This window comes from Odontomachus brunneus, unplaced genomic scaffold (genome assembly GCF_010583005.1).
Source record: "Odontomachus brunneus isolate Ranch 3 - 2012 unplaced genomic scaffold, Obru_v1 Obru_scaffold_005, whole genome shotgun sequence".
Classification (NCBI taxonomy): Eukaryota; Metazoa; Arthropoda; class Insecta; order Hymenoptera; family Formicidae; genus Odontomachus; species Odontomachus brunneus.
This window is the reverse complement of record NW_022639455.1, coordinates 545,725-570,050: the sequence shown is the minus strand read 5'-3', so window position 1 is coordinate 570,050 and position 24,326 is coordinate 545,725. Positions and strand designations below refer to the sequence as shown.

At 38.3% G+C, this 24,326-nt stretch overlaps 5 protein-coding genes across 12 annotated transcripts in view; 1 reads left to right on the top strand and 4 right to left on the bottom strand.

Annotated features, from left to right (window-relative positions):
• Positions 1 to 411: 411 nt before the first annotated feature.
• On the top strand, positions 412 to 12,701 carry LOC116849947. 2 transcript variants are annotated; one of them, XM_032827660.1, is made up of 12 exons: positions 412 to 1,135; positions 1,207 to 1,543; positions 5,840 to 5,879; positions 8,070 to 8,961; positions 9,521 to 9,772; positions 9,856 to 10,129; positions 10,246 to 10,523; positions 10,609 to 10,752; positions 10,864 to 11,107; positions 11,195 to 11,337; positions 11,433 to 11,568; positions 11,690 to 12,701. In XM_032827660.1, the coding sequence occupies exons 1-12, from the start codon at positions 917 to 919 to the stop codon at positions 11,869 to 11,871; spliced, it is 3,141 nt and encodes a 1,046-aa protein (XP_032683551.1). In that variant the 5' UTR covers positions 412 to 916; the 3' UTR covers positions 11,872 to 12,701. The 2 variants fall into 2 exon arrangements, with proteins under 2 accessions (XP_032683551.1, XP_032683543.1); XM_032827652.1 differs by lacking the exons at positions 412 to 1,135; positions 1,207 to 1,543; positions 5,840 to 5,879 and adding an exon at positions 7,576 to 7,950.
• On the bottom strand, positions 1,826 to 4,589 carry LOC116850006 (integrator complex subunit 14). The gene is made up of 6 exons (XM_032827770.1): positions 4,065 to 4,589; positions 3,662 to 3,986; positions 3,366 to 3,577; positions 3,036 to 3,290; positions 2,628 to 2,957; positions 1,826 to 2,156 (listed from the first exon to the last, which is right to left on the bottom strand). The coding sequence occupies exons 1-6, from the start codon at positions 4,236 to 4,238 to the stop codon at positions 1,938 to 1,940; spliced, it is 1,515 nt and encodes a 504-aa protein (XP_032683661.1). The 5' UTR covers positions 4,239 to 4,589; the 3' UTR covers positions 1,826 to 1,937.
• Positions 4,935 to 7,487, bottom strand: LOC116850026 (TM2 domain-containing protein almondex). Of its 2 annotated transcripts, XM_032827797.1 has the most exons (7): positions 7,361 to 7,487; positions 6,318 to 6,638; positions 6,000 to 6,067; positions 5,777 to 5,920; positions 5,564 to 5,685; positions 5,347 to 5,490; positions 4,935 to 5,268 (listed from the first exon to the last, which is right to left on the bottom strand). In XM_032827797.1, the coding sequence occupies exons 2-7, from the start codon at positions 6,406 to 6,408 to the stop codon at positions 5,133 to 5,135; spliced, it is 705 nt and encodes a 234-aa protein (XP_032683688.1). In that variant the 5' UTR covers positions 6,409 to 6,638; positions 7,361 to 7,487; the 3' UTR covers positions 4,935 to 5,132. The 2 variants fall into 2 exon arrangements, with proteins under 2 accessions (XP_032683688.1, XP_032683698.1); XM_032827807.1 differs by lacking the exon at positions 7,361 to 7,487 and having other exon boundaries at positions 6,318 to 6,847.
• LOC116850014 (eukaryotic translation initiation factor 6) lies at positions 12,437 to 15,023 on the bottom strand. 2 transcript variants are annotated; one of them, XM_032827786.1, is made up of 6 exons: positions 13,988 to 14,129; positions 13,766 to 13,851; positions 13,419 to 13,594; positions 13,021 to 13,197; positions 12,777 to 12,958; positions 12,437 to 12,667 (listed from the first exon to the last, which is right to left on the bottom strand). In XM_032827786.1, the coding sequence occupies exons 1-6, from the start codon at positions 14,026 to 14,028 to the stop codon at positions 12,658 to 12,660; spliced, it is 672 nt and encodes a 223-aa protein (XP_032683677.1). In that variant the 5' UTR covers positions 14,029 to 14,129; the 3' UTR covers positions 12,437 to 12,657. The 2 variants fall into 2 exon arrangements, with proteins under 2 accessions (XP_032683677.1, XP_032683670.1); XM_032827779.1 differs by lacking the exon at positions 13,988 to 14,129 and adding an exon at positions 14,877 to 15,023 and having other exon boundaries at positions 12,439 to 12,667.
• Positions 15,024 to 18,550: 3,527 nt separating this feature from the next.
• The window catches only part of LOC116847975 (hemicentin-1), a 263,145-nt gene continuing 257,369 nt past the window's right edge, over positions 18,551 to 24,326 (bottom strand). For 2 of the 5 annotated variants that reach the window (XM_032823633.1, XM_032823648.1), the window contains one exon: positions 20,356 to 21,438. In XM_032823633.1, the coding sequence (XP_032679524.1) occupies positions 21,278 to 21,438 (161 nt within the window). In that variant the 3' untranslated portion in view covers positions 20,356 to 21,277. The other 3 variants (XM_032823640.1, XM_032823652.1, XM_032823657.1) reach the window with 2 other exon arrangements.

Here is a 24,326-nt window from a genome sequence, read left to right as displayed (position 1 = left end):
AATAAAAAATGGGGGTATCCATTTAAAAACATCATTGTGACCTTGACCTGATCTTTATGACGCAACTCAAGGTCAAACTGCTAATATCATAAAATAGATCTTTTTAAACCCTACAACTTTTGTATTTAACATTTTTTTATACAAAGCTTTGTTTTCGAGATATTCAGGTGTTCCGGTATATAATATTCACCCTGTATACATGAAATCGGTAACATCGATAGATAATGATAACGTTTTCTACTTTTTGACGATCGCCTCTACGTTATCGACTTAGCGAATTCGTCATCCACTTCAGCATCCCCTTAAGAGTGGCGATTTTAATTTTTATATTCAATACTGTCGAGAATTGGGCCCCAGCTGTTCAAATGGTATCGATGGAAACGGTTTTGTGTGCTGTCACGCATGCGTCCACACTTATGCACGAATACATCATAGCACACATAAAAATTTCAACGAATACCATATTTCGTGAGATGAGAAGAACGTTTCCTTTCTCCTCAATAACTTCTAACTTCTTAGCGTTATAAAAATTACTATATGCAATTGTGGGATATAAATGTGGCTCGAATAAATTGTTCAATAAGTTGGACACTGTTCAACAAGTGTCCCACGCGCGATCCCTGCATATTTCCTGCAACCAACATGGATATATATAAGAATATATCCGCGTCAGTTGCAGATATTCTCGTATATATTCGCGTGAAGTTTATTCGTCATTCCGCACAAAACTGCGCAAACTCTCGCTGCAGTTTGTTAAATAAATAGATCTCATCCGGGGAGATTCGAGCGCTTGATACTTCTTACACGACAGTCATCAGTTCATATCAGTCTCGTGATAACGTCGCATCGATATAAGTGAAACGTCAAATATAAGATCGTCCGATTAAATTCGTAAGATCCGAACGACATTCGCGACATGGGCGTCGATTCCAAGTGCACGATTTTAGTGACCGGTTTCGGTCCATTTAACGTACACGTGGTGAACGCTAGTTGGGAGGCGGTGAAGGAATTGGGGAAACTGTGGACAAACGTTGAGGAATTCTCCGACGTAAAACTAATCACTGAGGAGATCCCGGTTGCTTACGATTATGTATCCACTCATGTCCCTCAGCTTTGGAAGAAACACAATCCCACGGTAAGTGGCAATGCAACCCAATTTAGTTCATCAAATTTCTTAGTGTTTCTGCTGAAAGAATTTCTTTTTAGATTGTTCTACATGTGGGTGTATCACACAAAGCTGAATGTTTAACGATAGAATGCCAAGCTCACAACAATGGCTATCAAAGGTTTGATGTACACGCCAAGTGTCCTGATGAAACGGGTATGGAGTGCAAGTTCTTGGAAACTGGAATAGATACCAATGAACTTTGCCATAATGTGAATAAAAATTCCATAAAAACTGGCTGCAAGGCCTGTGTCTCATGTGATGCTGGTAGATACCTGTGCGAATACATATTCTATCAATCCCTCTCAATTGATCCAGCAAAAGTCCTGTTTGTACATGTGCCAGATTTCGACAAGTATACAAGTGAACAAACTGCTAAAGGCCTATACGATATACTGTGCCATTTACTAAGAAATTCAAAGTATAGATAATAGTCTTATAGTTTAATCCAACATGTTCAACATTGGTGTTAGAAAAAAATGCTGAGATTTTATATTATGCATCGTACTTATGCATTGCACTTACATATATACATGTTTACTCTGTTCAGTATTGTGTATGTTCCGGAGAATAAGCTAATTAGAATAGACCGGGGAATATAAAATTAAGTTGGGAAGCTGAAGAATGTATATGTAAAGGAATATGCGTGTAGCATACAGCTTAAGAATAAAACGTATACAAATTTTATTTCTGCTATATCAACGTTCAGTATTCGATAAAAATACAATAATACGACTATATATATACGACTGACGTGTGGCACGACTCGAGATTACTGTTGAAACTTCGTCCGTGCGGGTGGAATATTGTATCTAAGCTCGAGGTATTCCGGCTTCCTGATCATCGATGCCACGTGTCCCATCTGTATCGTACAGTCGGGATTCAGATTTGGCGGCAGCAACGTACATTCTCGCTCCAGGATACATGCTAATCCTTCCAGTAGCTCAACGAATCCAATCGATGCTGCTGCGCGTCGTAATCTATTCACCTCCTGTGTGCAACCATGAGAAATGATTACTTTAAAACATGTCCAATACATAAGTAACAACAGTTAAAATAGGGCAAAATAACAGATGTAATTCATTCATTCCATTGTTTAACACAAGCCTTCTCATTGACAGAGAAACATCCAGTGCTATTATCGTAGGCATCTTGATGTTTGAGCAAAACTCCGATCTAATTAAATACCTGAAATACTAGAATATCTCCTAACATATTCAAACCAAATTAATACTCTAATTGTAGCAATAAAAACCAATAATGATTAAATGATTATAATGATTAAATAAAAAAAATTTTTCTCCCACATCGTTTGAAGAACGGTCACCATTATTACTATTAGTTTTTATTTAATTGTTGATTTTTATCTAAAGAATTCCTCCTTTAACAATATAAATAACATATAGTCTCTGACACACAGATCGAGTGTATGCCGTACTTCTCCGTGATATCGCAGATTTACCTTGTAGAAATTCTGTGTTTTCTCAGGTAATTTCCGCGCGTGCCTCAGTATCTTCTGAATGTCAGATTGCAGACCAACCTGACGAATCCACGAAGGCGAATTTTGCGTGTAACTTCTTTTCTCGGTAGGTCTGACCGGGAAACTAACGCCGGCGGCATCAGCCGCGTCCGCCGGACCTAAATTGCTGAAAGCACCTAACCACGGTACAACATCGTTTCCTTGTTCTAATACCGTTAACATTAAGTTGGATTTCTTCTTGGTGTCCGCCCAAGAGTATATGAAGCCGTACCAGTCATTATTCAACTGACAAAGGGCTGCCATATTTTCTACCTGCAAAGTCGAACGTCAATTCTTTCACGGACATATTGATATGAATAAAACAAATTGTTAGATGTCTGAAGGTATCACCTTCAATGCTCCATGAAGCAGCACGCAGAAGGACGGGACTTTTCCGTCATCTCCGGCCTCATCGGTGTCCGACTCATCCTCCAACGATATACCTTGCATACTCATGGTCTTTTCTGTTGCCAATGGTAACATCAAATGCCTGGAGATCGCGCTTGGGCTACCGACATCCCCCACGGATATGAATCCGCAGATTTCTATGGTATTCGATATTACCAAGCCTGAGATCAATTCGAAGTCGGTCTTCTTTGTATAAGGCTGAAACATTAGCAGTACAGTCTCTGTAAGAATGTTCACAGTAATCTTCAATGTATATTTGATGCTTGTTATTACCATAGGAGGGGGTGACAACGAAATACGAGAGCCTAAATGACCACATTTCAGATATCCTTGGAATGAAACGTAATTTGCCTCGGCTAGCTTCTGGAAGCAAGCTGCAACCGAGTATTTGCCAAATGGTGATTCTGGGACTAATACAATGCTATCACCACCAGCTAAATCAACTAAACGTTGATACAAAGGTAATCCTTTCTGCAAAGCAGGATCTAAAAATATACAAATATATTATTCAAGTGTACACAATAAGGAGATGCATATAGGATGTTTGCCACTTGCCAAATCTTTCTTACCTTGTTGCGGCGCAATACAAACAACGCTTAATTTCCCTGGATATGGGAAAGGTAGTGGGAAGGGATTTACATCTTGTGCAATATTTAAGGTAGTTAAAGAATGGCTCAAAGACATTGGCCCTATGCCAGTGTTACCATCTGTAATCAATATCACTTGACAAGCTGTTGTGTTACCCCATTCTGCCATTATTACATTATTAACACCACGCAGGGCTGACTCGATACATGTTTTATCCCACTCCTCAATAGTCTGTAATTTGGCACGTATACTGTCATAATCTCGTGTAAAAGGGCAAATCACTTCATACAACGATGAAAATACCATCTGGAAGTCGAAATTGTAAAATACCTATACGCTGATGTATAATTGCATCAGTTGAATATACTATAATACTGAACTTACCAGTGATACAAATTCCAGTTTTGAATTAACTTGCAAATAATGTAATAAAGCGTTTATACCATGTACTGCTAAATGATGCCGTGTCAGTTGTTCATTTTGCAGTTCATTCATTCCATTGTTCAACACAAGCCTTCTCATTGACAGAGAAACATCTAGTGCTATTACCGTAGGCATCTTGATGCTTGAGCAGAATCTAATTAAATATCTGAGATACTAGAATATCTCATAACATATTCATAAATCAAATTACAACACTCTAATTTCCGTAATTGAAGCTTCATAGATTTCATAACATATAGGTTATGCGGAAACGCGTGGTAGTATATATCTCACTTTTGTACTTATCAAATTTAATATATACGTCAATGTATTCTGCTAAATTAATTTTTCCATATATAAAACGACATCTTTTATTTTATGTAATGTGCTAGTAAACATTTAACTATTTTGGTTAGAATACTTCTGTGTCGTGCCTACCGGCACTTAACGCTACATATCAGTACGTAAAACTCTAACCTAACTAGTCAATAGATTAACTGATTGATTTGGATCTTCCTCTTTTATGAATATTATTTTCTATTGGAGAATTATAGCTTTTTGAAATATCTCTACGTTATTTTCATTATTTTTTAAAGAAATACTTAGTTTCATTTCATACCATTTAATTTAATACCCAAACTATTGGAACACTTTTGTTAGGTAATATTGTGTTGGCTAAATTTGAAAAATATAGAATTAATACTGTGTAATATATATTTTATATTGCATTATATTGTCTCATATCATAGTATATTGTATTATAACATAATTCATAAAAGATAAATATATTAAATGTATCACATAAATTATTGTAACAATACCAATATAAACTCTGTTTTCATAAAAGACTTCATATCTATATGTAACATTTATATATATATATGTATGTACATATCACATTGTGTGTTCTTATATTCAATTTGCTTACAACTAATAAATATTACATACATTCATCATTTAGCAATAGCACAATAAATTAGAATAAAAAGAATTGAACACATTAATATAATACCATTTATAAAAATGAATCTAAATGTATAAAGAACCATCAGCAGGCCCCAAATATCTCATAGAAATTAATATCACGTCGATTAAGGTCCATACACCCAATCCACCAAAACTGAAGAGCTTTCCAATTCCTTCTTGCCAATGTCCCAAGTAAAACCTGTATTTCAATATACATCTTGTGGAATTCATAATCAATTGTGGAAAATATACAACTATATCTGAATGATCAATATACCTGTCTGCTCCAAATCCACCAAGAGTGATGCTCAGAATTAGAGCTGTGGACCATCTATAGCCAACTGTCCAATTACATTGCAAGTTTTTCATAAACTTCCGTTTTCCCAAACACAGAATATCATCATTTACTGTACAATTTGTTCTACAACATTTGTTTAAAATATCATCCATTAGTGCCATCATAAGTACAAACAACTAACTTAACAATCACAAACCTGTAATATTGCTGTGGAGATGCCACTGAGCTACAAGAATTTTTCTGCTGACATTGATGTTCCCAATGATCAGTTTGGTAACAATAACGACACATATATTTTTTCTGAAAGGACTGTTCTCCCTGTAAAGAATTGTAAGCATTTAACTCAAAGATGCAAGTTAATTTAAATTTATTAAGAAAGTGTTAAATTTAATAAGCATGTATTACATACTATACAATCAATATGTTCCAGCACAGTACAATTAGCAACATACATTGCACCATATATACAATTATAATTTAAACTACATCTTAAACATTCACTACTCAATTCTGTGCAAGATGTCCCAGTTGGACACATGTTTGCCAATTCCTCCTGTAATTTAACAATTCAAATTATATGCATATATTGTTTCCTTTAAATCAATTGCATATACGGTCTTAATAAATCCTACCTTTTTACTACTATAGGCTGGTGTAGAATTTACATTAGCTTCTTTCAAAGCATAACTAACCATACTTTCTGCAATTGAAATATCGTTTATTTATCGCAAAATAAATAAATGTTCTAAACAGAACATTTATTTATTATTTGCAAATTTCACAATTTATGCGTGCAAAAAATCTCTAAAAATTTATTATACATGAATGACGACATAAATGTTTAACAACAAATGCATTGATAATTGAATGAGTGTATTTAACATATAAATAATCTTATGTATACAAAATATATTGCGGTTCAAATAACATACAGCCGTAAACTTACTAACCATAACCCATGTGAACCTCTTGAATGGAGGTTGACAAGAGTGCTATGAGAAGGAATATCACATTCTTCGAATTGATTCGCACGACATTCATCCTGAGAGTTCGTTTCACCGGCTGGACACTATACCCGCCGAGAACTTCGCTGTTTCAGTTTCCGATTTTTTTCGCATATATGAAATCAAACGATGCGACAGCGCGTCTCACACCAAGTGTATTTGCGATATATGAAAGTTTAATGAAAGGGAATCCAAACGTTTTGCAACGCGTAAAGAGAGATTGCGATTGGTCTACATGGCGCTCCGAGGCGTTCGTAGTGTTAGATTCTGCTCAAACAACATATAGGCTAAGTTCGTCTTACACGCTTTCGTGCTGAAAGCATCATTCTGGCTGCGTTCGCTTTAGTCTCGGTCTACATATACATGATTTAATACATGATTTAAGCATTAAGCTTTAAAAATTGATCAATCACAGTTAAATGATGAGAATAATTAGTTTTTAAGATTTAAATCACCTATTGTAAACCGGGACTTATACTGCAATTCTAAGCAGAATCGTAAGTCTCGTAACTTGTTCTCGTAAAATTCGTAAGAATTTATGAATAGATTTACAATTGTATGCAATATATATATATATATATATATTGTGTATAAATATACAATATTTATATTGTATATTTACAATTATTTGTAAATATCGTAAATTACATGAAATCGTAGATATTTACAAGTAATTGTATGACATATAATATTGCATAGAATTGTAAATCTATAAATTCTTACTCATAAATTCTTACATATTTTACGAGAACAAGTTATGAGACTTACGATTCTGTTTAGAATTGCAGCATTAGATATTTTCGCGCTGATAACGCGCTCATTTTATCTCTATTACTCATTTGCTCATTACATGCCAAAGAAAGAGTAATTGCAGCGTGAAAGTATTCAAAACGAACGTAACCTTTATCTTCTTTCAACGTGTAACGAACGATCAAGATAAAACGATGCCTTTAACACAAAAGTATACAAGAAAAACTTGACGTGTTTACCATGCGGTCGCAGCTACGTTTCAAAACCGTAGCACTAGTCTACAAATCGATCATATATTTCCTCCGCGTAAATTTGTGGAGAATGAAATTTCATTAACGAATTCCACAAGACTTTCTGCTATGGAAAAATGCCTGTGGAGTAAACTTTATTGTCCACAAACATCAACGCCATCTGATATAGCGACGGAGGAAAATTTCATGAAGGCCATTTATGCTCGCTGCCCTGAGTTCGCGCATACACTTTCGTTCCTGTGTTCAATCAGCTGACTTCCGGTACTAATACGAGACGGTAGAGATGTAAGGTGTTTCCGCGGTAGTTTTGCCTGACACGAAGGATTGTGTATTTTTTATATGCAAGAAGAACGAGACACCGTCCGTCTCCTGCGAACCGGCTCGAGTCGAGCTGAGCCGAAGTGTCGTTGGTATTGCGCTTCTTTGCAGCCTAGTTCCAGCCGGAACGCGATGTCAATCCCCGCCTAACCGCGCAGCGGAATCATCTCGCTGAAGCGCATTTCTCGAAGTTCCGTGAAACGAAATTATCCACTACCCTCTGCCGATCTTTAACGGATAATTTCGTGTCGCGCTCTATGGTAAGCGCGATCTCACGACGACGATGACGTCGTCGAGAGAAATAAAGATCAATTCCGCCTGCCTTCGTCGGCAAAGCTGGTCGCCACGGGAGGTTATCGTGTGACTAATTCGTTTGTAGGATGCAGTGTAACGCGTTCGTCGCTGGTCTCGTCGTTAACAACATGAATTCGGAGGAGAACTGCGCGAGTGGTCAAGCTAAGACGGAGGTGAGAATGGACAGTTTGAATGACAATCAGTCCGCCGAGCAGGCCGCCGTGATGCAGCCGAAAGTGGTGCAGTTGGAGAGCAGAGCGTCCGGCGAACAACTGAGATTGAACAGCAACGGCAGCGAGAGCAACGCCAAGCTGATACCATCCAAGATCAGCGTCGTGTTTCCCAGCAGAACGAAACCCGGTCAGACTGTCGATTGTGCCAATTCTGTGGAACAAAATGCCTCTCAGGATTCATCGAACGCGAACGTATCTTCCGTGTTTATGGCTACCAGCAATATCAAGCCTCAGACTGCAAACACCAATGTCGTGTCAATTGAAGCCGCATGTCAATTGAAGCACAAGACTGTTGTGAATACGAGCGTACTGAATCTGCCTAAGTCCCAGATGCATCTGAACCTCTCTTCCGCTCAGACAACTACACATCACAACAACCATAACTCTACATCGATCTCTCTCGGTTCTGGCTCAACTACTAATAATGTCGCACATTATGGCATATCCACATCAAGTTCACTATTAATGCCTCCTAACTTGTCAATGATCAAACCAAATGATGATATAGATATGAAGAATAATGTGGACTATGCATCGGCAATAGAGAAATGTCCTTCTAAAGTTTCCTGTAGCTCAGATTCTAGTCCAGAGGCTGATTCCTGGACATCGAAGTCTTACGGATCTAAACGTGTACTGAATAATATAAGTGGTAGTATAGGTTCAACGAGTCAAGGTACTTGTTGCGTCCTGAGACCTAATATCAATGGGAGTAGGGAAGTTGCTGGTCCTAGTGGGTTACAGAGGGTAAGTTTTTGTGCATTATGATAAAATATATAGAGGGTATCAATTATATATAATTTTCTCCTATACACAAGAAAAAGCCTGCTGCATTTAAGTAAATGTTATTTGTTTTAAGCATGTTATCTGAATCCTAGTGTAGTTTAGTATTTCAACCAAAAATATTAAAACAAAAATTGGTTTGCTTACTGCATACAGTTGAACCAATTTTTTCTTCAATAGAACTTTATAATATTTTTGTAAACATTATTTTAAGTACATGATAATAAACTTTTCTAAAATTTGTGATTATATATTTAAGATTATCAAAAGATATTATCAAGAAAATACTCTATTAAAAATAATGGTTACGTAAAAGAAAAAAAATAAATTAAGTAATAGCTTTTCTTAGCAGTAGAGTATTTTTCTATGTGTAATGTAAACTCGTGGCAAGTGAAAAGTTTCATTGAAAAATTCAATGAAACTTTTTATGAGTTTACGCGAGGGAAAAAAGGTGTACATGATCGATATCTTGAGTTCTTGCTGAGAAAAGTGAAGTTTGTTTTGATAATGTAAATTACCATAGATTTCACAGAGGGAGCAGATAGAGCGAATGGATTCTAGTTCTGGAAATGAAGGCGATATGTCCGATGGGGAGGACTACTGCATCTATACTTATAAGGGAAACGATGATGCGATCCATTTGGATCAAAAAGAGGAATTGAACCAATGCCATGCGGAGGATCGCGGAGCAGCGGGACAGTATCATAGCGGTAGATCCAGTCCAGAGATGGATTTCTTAGAAATGGACTTTGATCCTGGGCCTTCCTGTGAGCAGGTAAAGCATTTGCGTTCCGGAAAATTGACTTTACATCGTCAAAACTATACACGCTGTTGGATTGTAACGTTTCTCGTTCGCAGGATACTGGCGACAGCGATTTGGCCTCTATAAACGAAGACATACAAAATATAGCATTAGATAACGTGGAACCGGATCCGGTGCTGAACGATTTGAGCAGCGGGAAGGTGGTGTCTAGACAGACGATGGCCGCTATGCCGCAGAACTCGAGACAGAGCGGGCAGAACGTCAATCACACGACCTTTCAACAATGCACCAGTAATCAACCCGCGATAGAGCAGAACACGAAGTCAACTTACTCTGCTCCGTGGATGCCCAGCACTAGCGCCGGAACTGGTACGATTCCCCGTTTGGCCGTTTCTACTCGGCATTTGTTAATGCATTACCAAGCAAGGGACTACTCGAGTATTATCGCCTATATCAACGTACTCAATATAGTACGAACTTTATAGGAAGATGGGAAAGCGTGTCGCTCTATCGCAGCACGGGTTGCCCGTTGCGCGAGTCGTACGGTTATCACAACACGAGTGGTGACCTCATTTCCCCTGGCGATAATAGAGACTCTGATTCGGAATTATGGGCCGAGCCGTCGACAGCGGCCGCTCCGGACAATTCAAATCTGAACGCCAGGAGGGTCAATCTCAGCTCGACGCTTTACCATCGAATGATGGCCAAGAAACTGATGCTCAATAAGCAAGCTGCGTTTAATCAAAGCGGTGATTCAAATCTGGTTTGTATATAAACTGCTAAAAGCAACGGACTCGCGAAGATCGTGCGAATTATGTAACTAAATTTTCCACTCTGTTCGTATATAGGAAAGCGAATTGTGTAACGAACGAATAGACGGACTACCGCCGGTTGAGAAAGTGATGCTATGGAGCGAGCAGGAAGCTACGATGAAACAGGTGACGCAAATCGGCACATCTGCCTGCGGTGCTACATCTGCGATTAACGCCTTGGTAAGAAGGATCTGCGTTTAACGCAGATCGAGAGATTTATTAATAGGCAGAAATTCGGCGGATCCCTCTAAAACGGTCCGACCGCAGTTCATAAGTCATTTTTGCTTATAGTTGGCCTTGAACGTATCATTTTCCCTGGAAGTATTAGTGAAAGGTGTAAATACAAGATTGAGAGAATTGGGTGTTTCATTGCCGAGATACCTCGTGAGCCGATCGGTCGCGGGAGCAACTCATAAGGATATAGCGCGAGGGATATCTCTGTCAACGAACGGCGCAGCTGTAACAAAGTTCTTCGCGTTTTATCCAGAACGAAAGGTGTCATTATCTCATTGGCTACATTATTGGATCTCGAAAGGTGACAGAAAAATTCGATGTATTACTCGGTTTATAGCGGATAGATGTACATGAACAAGCGCGGAACCTCACTTTCGTGTTTTCTTAGGTGCCGCGCCAATTGCAACGTTGAATCTGCAGCATTGCGGCGAAGGTTGCGACATACCGGACGCGTGGCACCATCAGATGATATTTGGCGTAGGACAGGCTGGCATATACTTAACAAATCCCTTAGAATGCTTGCCCGAAGAGGTTCGTATCAACTGATCGTCGCGAATCACGCTAATTTGCCGTGCTGATGGTTATCTTAGTACGAATGAAATTTTATCCTTGTAACACGCTTTTAGCTCTTGTGGCATCAATTAGTTAGTCCCAGTATCCTGTTGATACGAAGGACGGACGTTTTAGCGCATTGGAATGCAAATACAGATTTAACACCGCTCGCAACGATGGATCAAAAGTGGCGGAAACTTAACGTTCTCGGTACGTACAAAAAATATATATACAACAAGTAAAAACATATAACAAATATATATGTACACATCTTCTTGGACTAACCGTTGAAAGTGTTTTTTAATTTCATCGAAATATTTATGGGTAACAGGGCAAGTTGTAAATATAGTACGCGGAGCAATGAGCGAGAGACAGCAACCGAACAGTACGACCACAGGAGCTACTCACATTCGCATACCAGCGTCTTACCAAGCAGGTATTACGTTGGTCATGTGCGCGGATTCCGCCGCCGCCACCGAGTTGTTACATGCTGAACAACTACCACTACTCTAGTCCTGGTAATTTAAAACCAATAAACAAACCTAACCGGTCGATCTGATCTACAGTGAATTTTATTAGCAGGCCGAGGGGGGAGGGAGGTTCGCGCGCAGCAATGATAGTTTATTTACGATGTAAACAGACCCGACGGAACGAAAATAATTTACATTTTTAACATATAAAAAAACACGTTTGTATTCAAAGAGAGAGAATATTACTGATTAAAATATATTTCAATTGAATATATTTTTGTTTTTTATGCGGTTATATTGATTTATAAAAATGAAAAGTATCGAATTTTCTCTAAAAATACAACTGTAGTTCAGTAGTAATGCTTGATTATATTTACTTCTCTACAAAGAGATAGGCGATATAAAGAAATGCAAGATATTTCGCATTATACAAATTTCTTAAAAATTTATTGGGTTGATTTTCCATCGCTTCTTTTTCTTCGTGACTATTTATTTTTTTTAAATTAATGGATATATATAATATACATTCTTATTAAAAAAAAATACAATAATTATTAACACGTTTTCTTACAGTAGTATCCTAGAAATCAAATTTAACAAACAAAAAATATGTCATCCTATTTGTGTGAATTTTATTATTTTATTACATTATAAGTTGTATTCTGTGTCGGAATTGTGGAGAAGTATTTGTTTGCTGAATATGTCATACGTAAGTATGACATAACCTTGTGTAATCGTTTGTTGCCATAAATATTCGGTTTTATGTACATGTCTACAATCTACAGCCCAGCACAAACTTTCCAGTTCATCAGGGATGCCTTTGTATTTTTTATGACATACTAAGGAATAAAGAAGATTTTGTTATATAAGGAATTATCCACATAATTATGTAAAAAGTTATCGACATAATTATGCAAGCTTTTTAAATCTGTTCCATTGAAATCTCACCTTTCTATAAGAGACGCGCGCATACTTGATGTGATAGCAGCTGGATTAGCTTCGTTAAGTTTAAAAACATTCTCGATAACCGAAAGCTCCGTCGAAGTAGTTTCCATACCACAGAAAGATACCCAATCATTTACAACCATACCAGCAGCGATTACATTACTGCCTCTGTTTACAGTACCAGCCTAAGATACAAATTATCAGTTAAAAAAATTGAAAATTGTTGGGTTTTGCCGGCTTGTCTTACCGCAAGTGGTACTTGTAAAAGGGATGATAACTCATCTTGATCCTGTATAGAAGTTTTTGGATGCACCATACCACCTTGATTTGATAAAACGGAATACGATCCAACGAGAACATTACTCGCGATCGTTTGTCTAAATACTTCCACTTTCAATGTGTCTGCTAAAATCTCCTCAGTTTCCTAAGAGAGAGAGTCAAAATTACACACACACATACATATATGTGTACATATGTGTATATATATATATATATATATATATATATATATATATATATATATATATACACACACACACACACACACATACATATGTAAAACATAATTATCAAATTAGCATGCTCTAATTGCAAAGATTTACTTATTCCTTAACCTAATACAAAAAAAATACATCAAAGATTTACCCTATCCAGATCAGGGTGAACAAGAGCAACATAATCATTGCATGCTATAACATTGCCAAGGGCAGAGAGTCTCTCCTCTACCCTTTGAACTTTCGCGCTATCTGGTAAGGAATTTCGAATGTGTTGCAATTCTATATCTGTTGTAGTATTTGGTACTAGCAGTCCATTTCTGTTCCCTGTGTTACAATCATACAAGTATTTACATATACTGACGTAGATTGTCTAGTCTACTTGTTTACATACAGTAACATGCAATGTTGAAAAGTAACTTTTAAAAGTAATTTCGAGCTTGGTTAGATGAAACATCTTTTTATCATTATATTTATTACCTTCATTGTTATACTTACCAACACATAGTCGACCAATAATCCGACATCCTGCTATTGATGCGTGAATAACTGGAATTGTCTCAGACAATTCTGCCTCGAATACACTGCAATTGTATTAGTATAGTGATAGTAATTATAATCAAGTAATAAGACTAAATATTAAATTGTGTTATAAATAATTTCAGATTTTTTATATAAAAAAATTAAATTTTTGTCATAATTTTATGAAACAATATATACATTATTCTGGTGTATGATCTTCTGCCAATCAGTGTATACATTTCTTCATCAAATTAAACAACAAAAATATTGTTTTATCTGAAAAATTCGAAATTATTTGTTGCACAACCTAATACATACACATGGCTGCAGTAAAATTTATATTATACTCATATTCGTACCGAATTAACGATCACAGAACTGTATTTTTAAATAAATGTAATGTGTATATCATATAATATATATATAATTCTATGAATGTATAATTTATAATAGAGCTCGGCACGTGGTGTACATTCGTTCAGTCTATATTGCATATAGATAGAATAATATCGAAGCCTGATCTGTCACGTGCTCTTTCGCTTTTTGCTCAAGCAACAAAACACAAAGAGCACATTATATAGATCAAGCTTTACGCGAGCAGGTGGTTTGCATCTTTTGAGTACGATTTATACGGACGTATCTTTAAGTTTATATTCAAAATTATCAACATACAGCGCAAACAAAAGCGGGACTCTTAGAAGTGAAACAGCGATTTCATAAAATTACGTTATCAGTGATATCATATCTATACGTGAAGATTTTACACGATCACGTGGTTTATGTCAGCCTACGATTGATGAGGATATATCTTTAAGGTTATGTTAAAAACTATCAACGTGCAACGCAAAGGAGCGAGTCTCAAAAGCAGAGCAGCGATTTCACAAAATTACGTTATAAATAATGTCATACCTGCTTGTAAAGATTTTGCACGATTACGTAGTTTATATTTCTCGAGTCTATGAGACGTATCTTTAAGGTTATGTTCAAAATTATTAACGTGCAAGGCGAACAAAGGATTTTCAGGAGCGAAGCAGCAAAAATTGCGTTATGTAACATGTAAATTACGTTAAAATGACAAAATACATACCTGTAAAAGTTTTCAGAGCCGCCGATTGCTACTAAGCAATAAGAGTTTGTCAATTTCGAAAAAACGCCAATTTCATTATTATTCTCGAATTGTACACGTACCGCCATAATTACAAATATATGAGCTTTTTATGTCGACGTTTTATCTATCCTCGAATGTCTCTACGTCTTGCCTAACTTCGAATGTCTCGGCGTCCTGTCTAACCTCGAATGTCCTAACGCGGCATAAATTAATGGTCCTTAGCACAGAAGGCGGGAACGTTATCAAACGGTGTAAGAAGTGGCGCGGTAGCCAATTAACATGCCGCTCTTCCACAAGAGCTACAAGTTTATTGGCGTCGTTCCTGCCACGTGGCAACAACTCGCGTTTATGGGTGCGTTCAGATGGAAAAAGAAATAGCAGACAGCCATGTATATTACATCCATGTGAAACCCATCTATCAAACAACGGAACGGAATGAAAACGGAATTACTCTGATTGGCTGACTCTCATGCGTGCGTTCGAAACTCTATCCGAGTGCACTCGCTGCGTTGGAGTGAGAAAGATATAGGAATGAAATAAAGAGAGAGGAGAAGCACCCGGGTGGAGTTTTCGAACGCGCCTCATCATATTTTTTTTCCGTAACTGCTCTAGGGCCCTATTCCGTAACCACTTACCGACAATTGTCGAATCAATAGACGTCGTTGCGCAGCTTTTTTATATCATAGAATCATAGGCGCGTTCGAAAACTCCACCCGGGTGCTTCTCCTCTCTCTTTATTTCACTCTTATATCTTCCTCACTTCAACGCAGCGAGTGCACCCGGATAGAGTTTTTGAACGCACGCATGGGAGTCAGCCAATCAGAGTAATTCCGTTTTCATTCCGTTCCGTTGTTTGATATATGGGTTTCACATAGACGTAATATACATGAACCCCGCATACGGCCAGAAAAGTGAAGTCAACGGATTCCGATTGACCACCGTATGATTGGACACAAATTGGGTGCTTTTCAGTTGCGTACACTGTGTTACACAAAACCAGTTTATTGGTTGCATATTATCTTACAAGATATTTTAGATAATATGTGACCAATAAACTGGTTTTGTGTACGTGTGTATCAAGATGTGTTAAGCAATTGGAAAGCACCCATTGTAATGGGTGCTTTCCAGATAGGACTATGGTCCGACCTTATATTTAAGATCATCTTAAGTACTATCTTAAGATATCATGAACCAATCACAGAGCGGTATTCGCATCTTAAGCATTACTTAAGACGATTTTTAAATAATAGCGTGTTCGACTGGTCCTAGGTTAATCGCTCCGAGAGCGATTAATGACGTCATAAGTCTCTACTAGCCAATCATAAAGCTTATAAGTACTTGTTCGACCAATAAATGTTATAAGGCTGAATAACCCAGAGCCAGTCGAACATGCTGTAAGATTCGACTGTGAATACCGGCCTATATCCATGGTTTCACATGATACGAAACTGTTAAGGCTCGTCTACAATAGCTGTAAGAATAAAGGCTAGTTTATGATAGCCGTAATCCGTTAACTTATGCCAGAACCGTAAAAAATTGACCAATCACAGTCGATTATTCTTCTATAATTCGACTATAATTGGTCAATTTTTTACAGTTCCGGCATAAGTTAAAGGATTACGACCATCATAAACCAGCCTTAAGGCTGTAAGGCTATAACGTGAGCTGTCAGCGAATGAAAATAATTCATTTCGCGTCTTACAGTCTTACAGTCATATTTTTACAGAAATTGTAGACGAGTCTTAAGTCCGGATCTACAATAGATGTAGTAAGCTTTAAGAAATTGACCAATCACAATCGATTATTCTCCTGAAATTTGATTGTGATTGGTCAATTTCTTAAGACTTAGGGCTTAAATCATCTAATGTAGATCTTATGGAACGGAACAAAAACGAAAAACATTCTAATCTATCGAAATCGAAAATTTGCGAAGTGTGGTGAAATATGTCCAGTTTGTAACGTTTTTTGTCCAGTTTTCGCGATGGAGAAAACGAAAAGACTGTTTATTATGGAAAATTAGCGAATGTTCATGCCTACGTCGCGCGGTCCACTCATCAGTAGTGAGACAAGAATAGAGATTGGACACGATTGGACATCTGTCCTTTTTTAACTTACTATCATTGTACGGAATCAACGGGCACAAACCAAGCGCATTTTATCGTTATCACCGCGAAAATGGACCTAACGAACGTAGTAAAGGTGCACTTTGTTAGATGGCGTCCCGAAAATGCATCTAGCTTTGACCATTGAAATCAGGCTGGTGGTCGCTCTCATGTTTCTCTCTAGGGATCGATTGTGTATCTCAAAATGGGGTGAAAATGATAAAAGTGCAAGTTTACTAGAATATTTGTAACTCCATTGGTTAATGCCTAATGAATTTGCTCACTTTTATAATTTTCACTTTGTTTTAAAATACATAATCGACCCCCTAGTTTGAGGGTTTCTAGCGCCTAGCTCTGGCCACTAAAATCAGGCTGGTAGTCGCTCTCAGACTTCTCTCTGAATAAACTCTACTTTTGAATATCGTATCGTCGTATGCAATATGAATTTTCCATTAGCTTATAGCCGAGATACCTCGCGCCAATCGAGAATTCTCCCAGGGGGTCGACACATATATATATATATATATATATATATATATATATATATATATATATATATATATGTGTTAGTTCGATATGTGTTATCGATCGAGATACGGGAGTCGAAATTTGAATGTGGTGCGCACTTCAGGTAGATGCAGTAATGGCCGGCGGAAGGTAACGATTGTGAACATTGTTCGAAGATTTGTGTCGTCGGATTCAATCATACGGAACAAGGAGAGACAGAAAAGTACGTAATAATCATGTTTAATGTAACTACAAAGCGATAGATACAACAAACAATGCTCATATGCAAGGATCTTTATGATGTAAAATAAGATTCTGAAGGCGCGTCATTCCGTCGTGAGTTTCGGCTCTCTCGTTTGATTTTCGAATTATCAGGGATGAATAAATTATTCTCTTCACTGTTCCCTTTAGCTCTAGACAGAAGACTGTCCAACAAATTAATCCTCACTCTATCATCATCCCACACAGCAGAAATATTCAAAATATATCATCGGGATATTCTACAGATATTGAGATATCTTTAGGACATCTCAATAATATATTTTGAACATTCTGTTGTATGGGATGATGTTAGCAAAATGAAGACACCCAGTCCTTTACCGCAGAATTGTCCACTAATGACGTTAGAAACGGGAAATTTCATGCAACAAGAAAAATTGAATGCATTCTTACGAAATACGTTGAAATATAAGGACATTATATTTTGTGCAAGAAATATTTGACAAATATGCTCAATCGCGCGGATCACAAGTATCATTTCATGGATATAACCTTTTAACGTTATTTTCAACGCTTTTCCTGCAACGAATTTTGGGTATATGTTTTGATGTCGTTAATCAAGATGGTCACGATGTGGACACTGGAGAAATTGCTCCTGCAGAGAATAATTTATTCTATCTAAAGAAAAGTACACATTTTTCTTTGTTACATCGGAACAATTGTTATTTTATTTGATATTTCTCGACTTGTTTCTGATTCGACGTTTCTATAGAATTAATGTCGTGATGCAGAATCGTGATGCTGCGTCCCATATCTTTCCCACCGCCCTGCGGCGTGTTGTGTCTGGGGTGCGAGATCTGCTGCGACCTCGTCGTTGACGAGCACCAGCCGACTGCCGTGTTCCAATCTTCCACAGTCTGCGTCGATAGGGCGCGGAAGTCGAACGGCGACGTGCCATCTAGTTCGAATGCTGTTCAACGGCGACCCGGAACGGCCGAGGGTAAGCAAAACGAAAAAAAAAAAGAAAAGGAAACTGATAAAACCGAGAACTTTGCTCGATCATACATTTCGTGAGGGATTCGTGAAAATATAAACGGAGCGGGCGGGAGAATGCGCAGTTATTTGCTAACCGCTTCGGAGAAACAATCTCGTCGGTTGTGTTTCTCTCTCTTTAAACGAAAAGCAACTTAAGCCCGACAACGCTTAAAAGCATCCGCGCGTTCCTAGGAGCATCTATCAGAAACGTTCCCTCCGACTCGCGCTTTAAAATTCTCACCGGTTTGCAATTTTAATCCTCCACTACCATGGAATCGAATTTGAATAACATAAGGCACGACGCCGAGAGAGAGTTCGATCGTCGCGAAGGGACTCGCCGGCATGTCGACCGAGAAAGAGGACGCACAGATATCGCGCGAAATCGACGCCTCACGACTTCTCCGTCACGGTCCCTGCGCGAGATGGCCGGGAAAGAGCTGTCGCGGCGACGTCATCTGCGCTTGCGATGTGTGCCTCGCGGCGTACACTTGCGGCGGATGTCCTCGTAATTGCGCGTTGCGTCGCGCCAGATACAAAGGCAGGAAGCTGCGCGGCGCCGCCCTGTGTTGCACCGGCAGATCGGCTTGCTGCGGACGATCGCTCAGTCCACGGAGACGCGATTGTTCGTGCCTCGCGAAACGATCGAGATAGTACGCGAAACGATCCTCGAGTGCGACGGTAAAATACTCAGAGATCAAAGTGCACTGAAGAAAAAGTATTTGAGAATTTATTTCTATGAAATAAACTTTATATCCCACTAATTATTAATTAATTAATTTTCAGGTGTCTTTTTTTTAGTGCACTGATTTAATTACAAATTTTACAATGATTTACAAATTACAATTACAAATTTATTTGTAGGATATAAAGTTTGTTTGAAGAAATATTTGATTTTTTATTTCTATAAAATAAACTTTATATCCCACTAATTAATTTTCGAATGTCTTTTCCTTAGTGCATTGATTTACTAATTACAAATTTTACAATGATTCACAAATTACAATTACAAATTTATTTATAGGATATAAAGTTTGTTTCACAGAAATATTTGGTTTTTTATTTCTATAAAATAAACTTTATATCCCACAAATTAATTTTCAAGTACCTTTTTCTCAATGCACTGATTCACAAATTACAAAATTTTACAATAATTTATAAATTACAATTGCAAATTTATTTGTAGGATATAAAGTTTGTTTGACAAAAAAAAGCTTTATTTTTATGAAAACTTGATATTCTACAAATTAATTTTCAAGTATGTCTTTTTTTCTCAGTGTACGTTCGCTCTGTTATGACAAAAGATTAACAACTACCAATTATAACGGTTATATGCGGCAAATATATAGACAAATATAGTGGTAAATAAGATAAAAATACTAATTCTCCTAATCCTGGACATTTTTATTGTTTTGATCTTTAAATATTATATCATTTTATATATTACTTTATAAATTACTTTTAACTATTATATAATTACTTATGTAACTATTACTTTATATAATACAAGTATTTTTAAACTTTCAACATAGAATATACATATACGTATTTGATACGTATATCTTCTTTATGTCGAAAGTTTAAATATTGGTATTTAAAGACTCCAAAACAATAAAAATGTTCCGGATTGTGTGCTTTTATTTTATAGACCGATAAAAGATGAATAGACGATGATAATATACAGATGAATGCCCGGAAATTCATGTATGAAAACAGACAAGTTCTAAATAAAGAAAACACTCTCGAGAAACTAAAAGTGACAGAATTTTTAGTCTAGTAGCTTCTTTGTGATCGCATAAAGCTGGGATTGAAAGTGGCAGGCTTTGTATACGATGTTGTAAGTTTATTTATAACAAACACGTTCGATTGTATATATTACGATCAATGGCAATTCGATCTATGAGAACGCCGCAAAATCATCGTGAGGGCGACCGAAGTTTCGCGAAAATCTCAGCATCGGCCAAGTATCGTCCGCGAGCTCGAGTTAAACGCGACTTGGCAGGAAAATCGTCGCCGTTAGAACTTCTTTAAGTATTATATTGTTTCGCCCTAGTCTCCCTTATATCTATTACGCCAGTAAGAATTGGATTCATTTACTTGCAAACTCGCGGACGATGCGCGCTGTTCATCCTAAAAAAGCGTCAGTAAAAATGTCGATTGATGAAAATCATTGTTTTATTAAAATCGCCGTGAGCGTTATAAACGAACGCCTCGCGTAGTTCTCATCTCGATTGGTTCTGGGGATCGCGACGATCGTGTGTGTCTTATTTTAGAAGAATTCGTCTGCAGTATATCTCGCGAGAGAGACCTCGTTCGTCCTCGTCGCCGTCGTCGACGTCACGAGTCGTTTGCAATTATTACATGCATATATCGTGTCTGTATACGCTTCTCCTAAATTATATTCCATACAGATGATAATCGACGTTGATAGAAGTAGGACTACAGCTTTCGTATTTGATTTTGTGCCACTTTGCGTTGCTCCTCATTCGCTCTTACGCTATCTCGCATTCTCTCTCTCCCTCACACGCACATCCATGTGTATATGGATACAAAATAAACGCAGTAAAGTCCTCTTAGTTGTTCGAGTTCGGCTTGAACGTCGTGTATTGTGGCGGCTTCTCGCTCTTGCAATGCGGCTTCAACGTCGCTAAGCGATCGGGTTTGAGAAACAGCTGCTCCCCCTGCACAATTGCCATCTTAGGATCTTAACCCTCGGTATCTCGCAAATTTCCATCCGCATTAACCCGCTACGGCTCGTGGGGAACTGTATCTTGAATATTTATTATGTTGATCTTCGTTGTGATCTCGGGTATTAGATGCTATCTCGTAAGAAAATTATTCTTCCGTGTTGTGTGTACCGGGAGATAGCACGAAAAAAGAATCGGGTCGCAAATTAATTCAATAAATCGTGCTTGTGAAGATAACCAAGTTACACAACACTGTGGAGACAAAACCAGAGACAGAAAATATTCACGGACATATTGTTCTCTGTGTATGTTCGACATATTGCGGAGCTGAAGAGGGCTAATGCGAACTTGTTCTTCGTACGTTATGCATACGCAAACAGTGCATTGACTCGCACGAACTGCTATCATGATGTTCTACGGGTTATTAACTTGCGGCAGTCAGGGATATAGAAACTAGCATAGGTTGTGCAATCTGTGCAATTCTATGCGCGCCCGAAAAAGTGGCGCGCGAGGGGATAAAATCGCGGGGTCTTTCTCTACACCCTCGGCGCTGCGCAGGTGCCAAACAGTCCAGGCTATAACAGTCAGGGTAGATTCAGCATGACAGGCAGAAACCGGGACTAAGGGAGCAAGTACACAGTACTAGGTATGTGCATAGTATGTAAACGATGAGACGTACACTTTCAGCCGTACATGAGTACGAATCTCGCGTAAATACGATAATTACGTATGCTTCCTCTCCTTACCAGAACATTATGAAAATCATGATAATAATTATGATAATTGCATAATATCAAATAATTATATAATTATTTAATATTCACATATATATATAATTTTACATAATTATATAATGAAAAAACACAAACAACTATGATAACGAGCGATGAATAATTGTATGAATGAGACGAATAATGAATAATAACAAATACGACGAACGGATGCGACGATACACTTTTCGCACGCGATGTATTTCGCGTCGGCGTGCAAAGTCAACTGGCGCAACGTGTGAAACAAATGAAATCAGCGCTTATTATTCGACGCAAATTCCCAAAGCGCGATCATAATGCCCGGTATGGCTGCTCTCGAACGTGTGATCAGGATCGGGGGATATATGCGTGGGTGCGATGACAAATGGCAACACATACGCACACATGTGTGATCACCTTTTAATGACAACTTTATACACGGAAGAGAACTCGAGAACTCCTCTCGGAACTATTTCATACGCCGTACAACGGAGTCCCGTCATCATATTATTAGTCCGATTACAGAGTCGGTGTAATTCGCATCAGAACGACGACGACAACAGTCAGGAGATACAATACAAGTTTTACTCACTATGGAGGACGATTGATCGAGGTAACAGCAAACAACGGTGCGTCGTATTTGAGCTCGAGGGGGGAAGGCAGGCGGGGCGAGGGGGGAGGGGAGAATATCGGGTGAAAAGTAATCTCGATCGGGAAATCTCTCCTCTCTCTCTGTACATAACTCGCAGGGTGCAGGGATACATACAAAAATGCAACTCCGACATGCTCGAACGTTGGGTCGGGTGACGCGCTCTGAAACGATCTGTACAGCTTGGTTCCCGGTTTCGTCTTTCTTTCTCTCTCTCTCTCTCTCTCTCTCTCTCTCTCTCTCTCTCTCTCTCTCTCTCTCTTTCTTTCTCTCTCTGTCTCTCTTCCTCTCTTTTTATCGAGAGTTCCTGAACCGATAAATCATTCGTATGACTATACTATACAACTGCGAACAAAATCACGTCGGCTCAGTTGTTGTAGTTTAAACTGCCGCTCGTGACAGCGATGCAGAGGCGCACGTGGCAGTGTTGAACGTGAGTGGGCGATTACATCGCTGTTACCGTTAAACTTTCATTGATTGGACGACGACTCGGTATTCTTTAGATCGTGATCTAAGCGAGTATATGTATACGCGTATGTACATATGCACTTAGGGTTCGATTAATAATAATATATATATTTATATATATATAATATGTATATCGTCGTTAAGTCGTAATGAGCATAGTTTTGACTAATTTAATGCCTATTGTACAAACACTCTTGAATGGTCTTCGACGGTTCATCTGCGTCTTTCGAGTGTACGACTTCAACAATCAGAGGAAAAAAAGAAAGAAAAAGAAATGACATCTTTAAGTATCGGTGCCCGTGTTAGTCGCGCCTACGACGTTTAAACGGGACAAACGATCGAGTGAAGGTACGACCACGAGTTTACAGCTATTCTCACAACCGTGTAAATTTTCCAAACAACCGGGAAGGAGGGAGGGGGAGGAAGGGGGATGATCTCGATGCGCGATCGGCCGTCGTTGAGTGCGCCGCTACTTAAAGCGTAAATTTACTCGTCTCGGTCGAGAGTCAGTCTTACGTTCTTGAATCCCGCAGGACGCGTGGCTGCCGAGTATACGCTCCTTTCTGGATGCAAACGAAATTAAGACAGGATGAAAAATGAGTTGCCTCCGCGAGAAACGGGCGAATGCGGGAGAATCGACGGCGAGGAATTCGGGTTTAACGAGGGTTGGTCGTGACACGCGACTCGTCGATTCTTTTCGGCTTCCACATGCAACGAAGCGCTCCCGAAACGTGCAATTAACTGTAGCTTAATGAGAAGACACGTCTCGCACGTACAGGAGAAACTCTGTCGTAGTATTCGAGCGTTTATTTATTGTTACGACCTCTTTAACTATAATAAACTCGAGCTATGTAAATCCGGCTCTAAAAGTTTATGCAAGAAACACATTTAGGTATATGAACGTATGATTTCCCTCCTACTTAATTATTGCTGCGTGTGTGTGTGTGTGTGTGTGTGTGTGTGTGTGTGTGTGTGTGTGTGTGTGTGTGTGTGTGTGTGTGTGTGTGTGTGTGTGT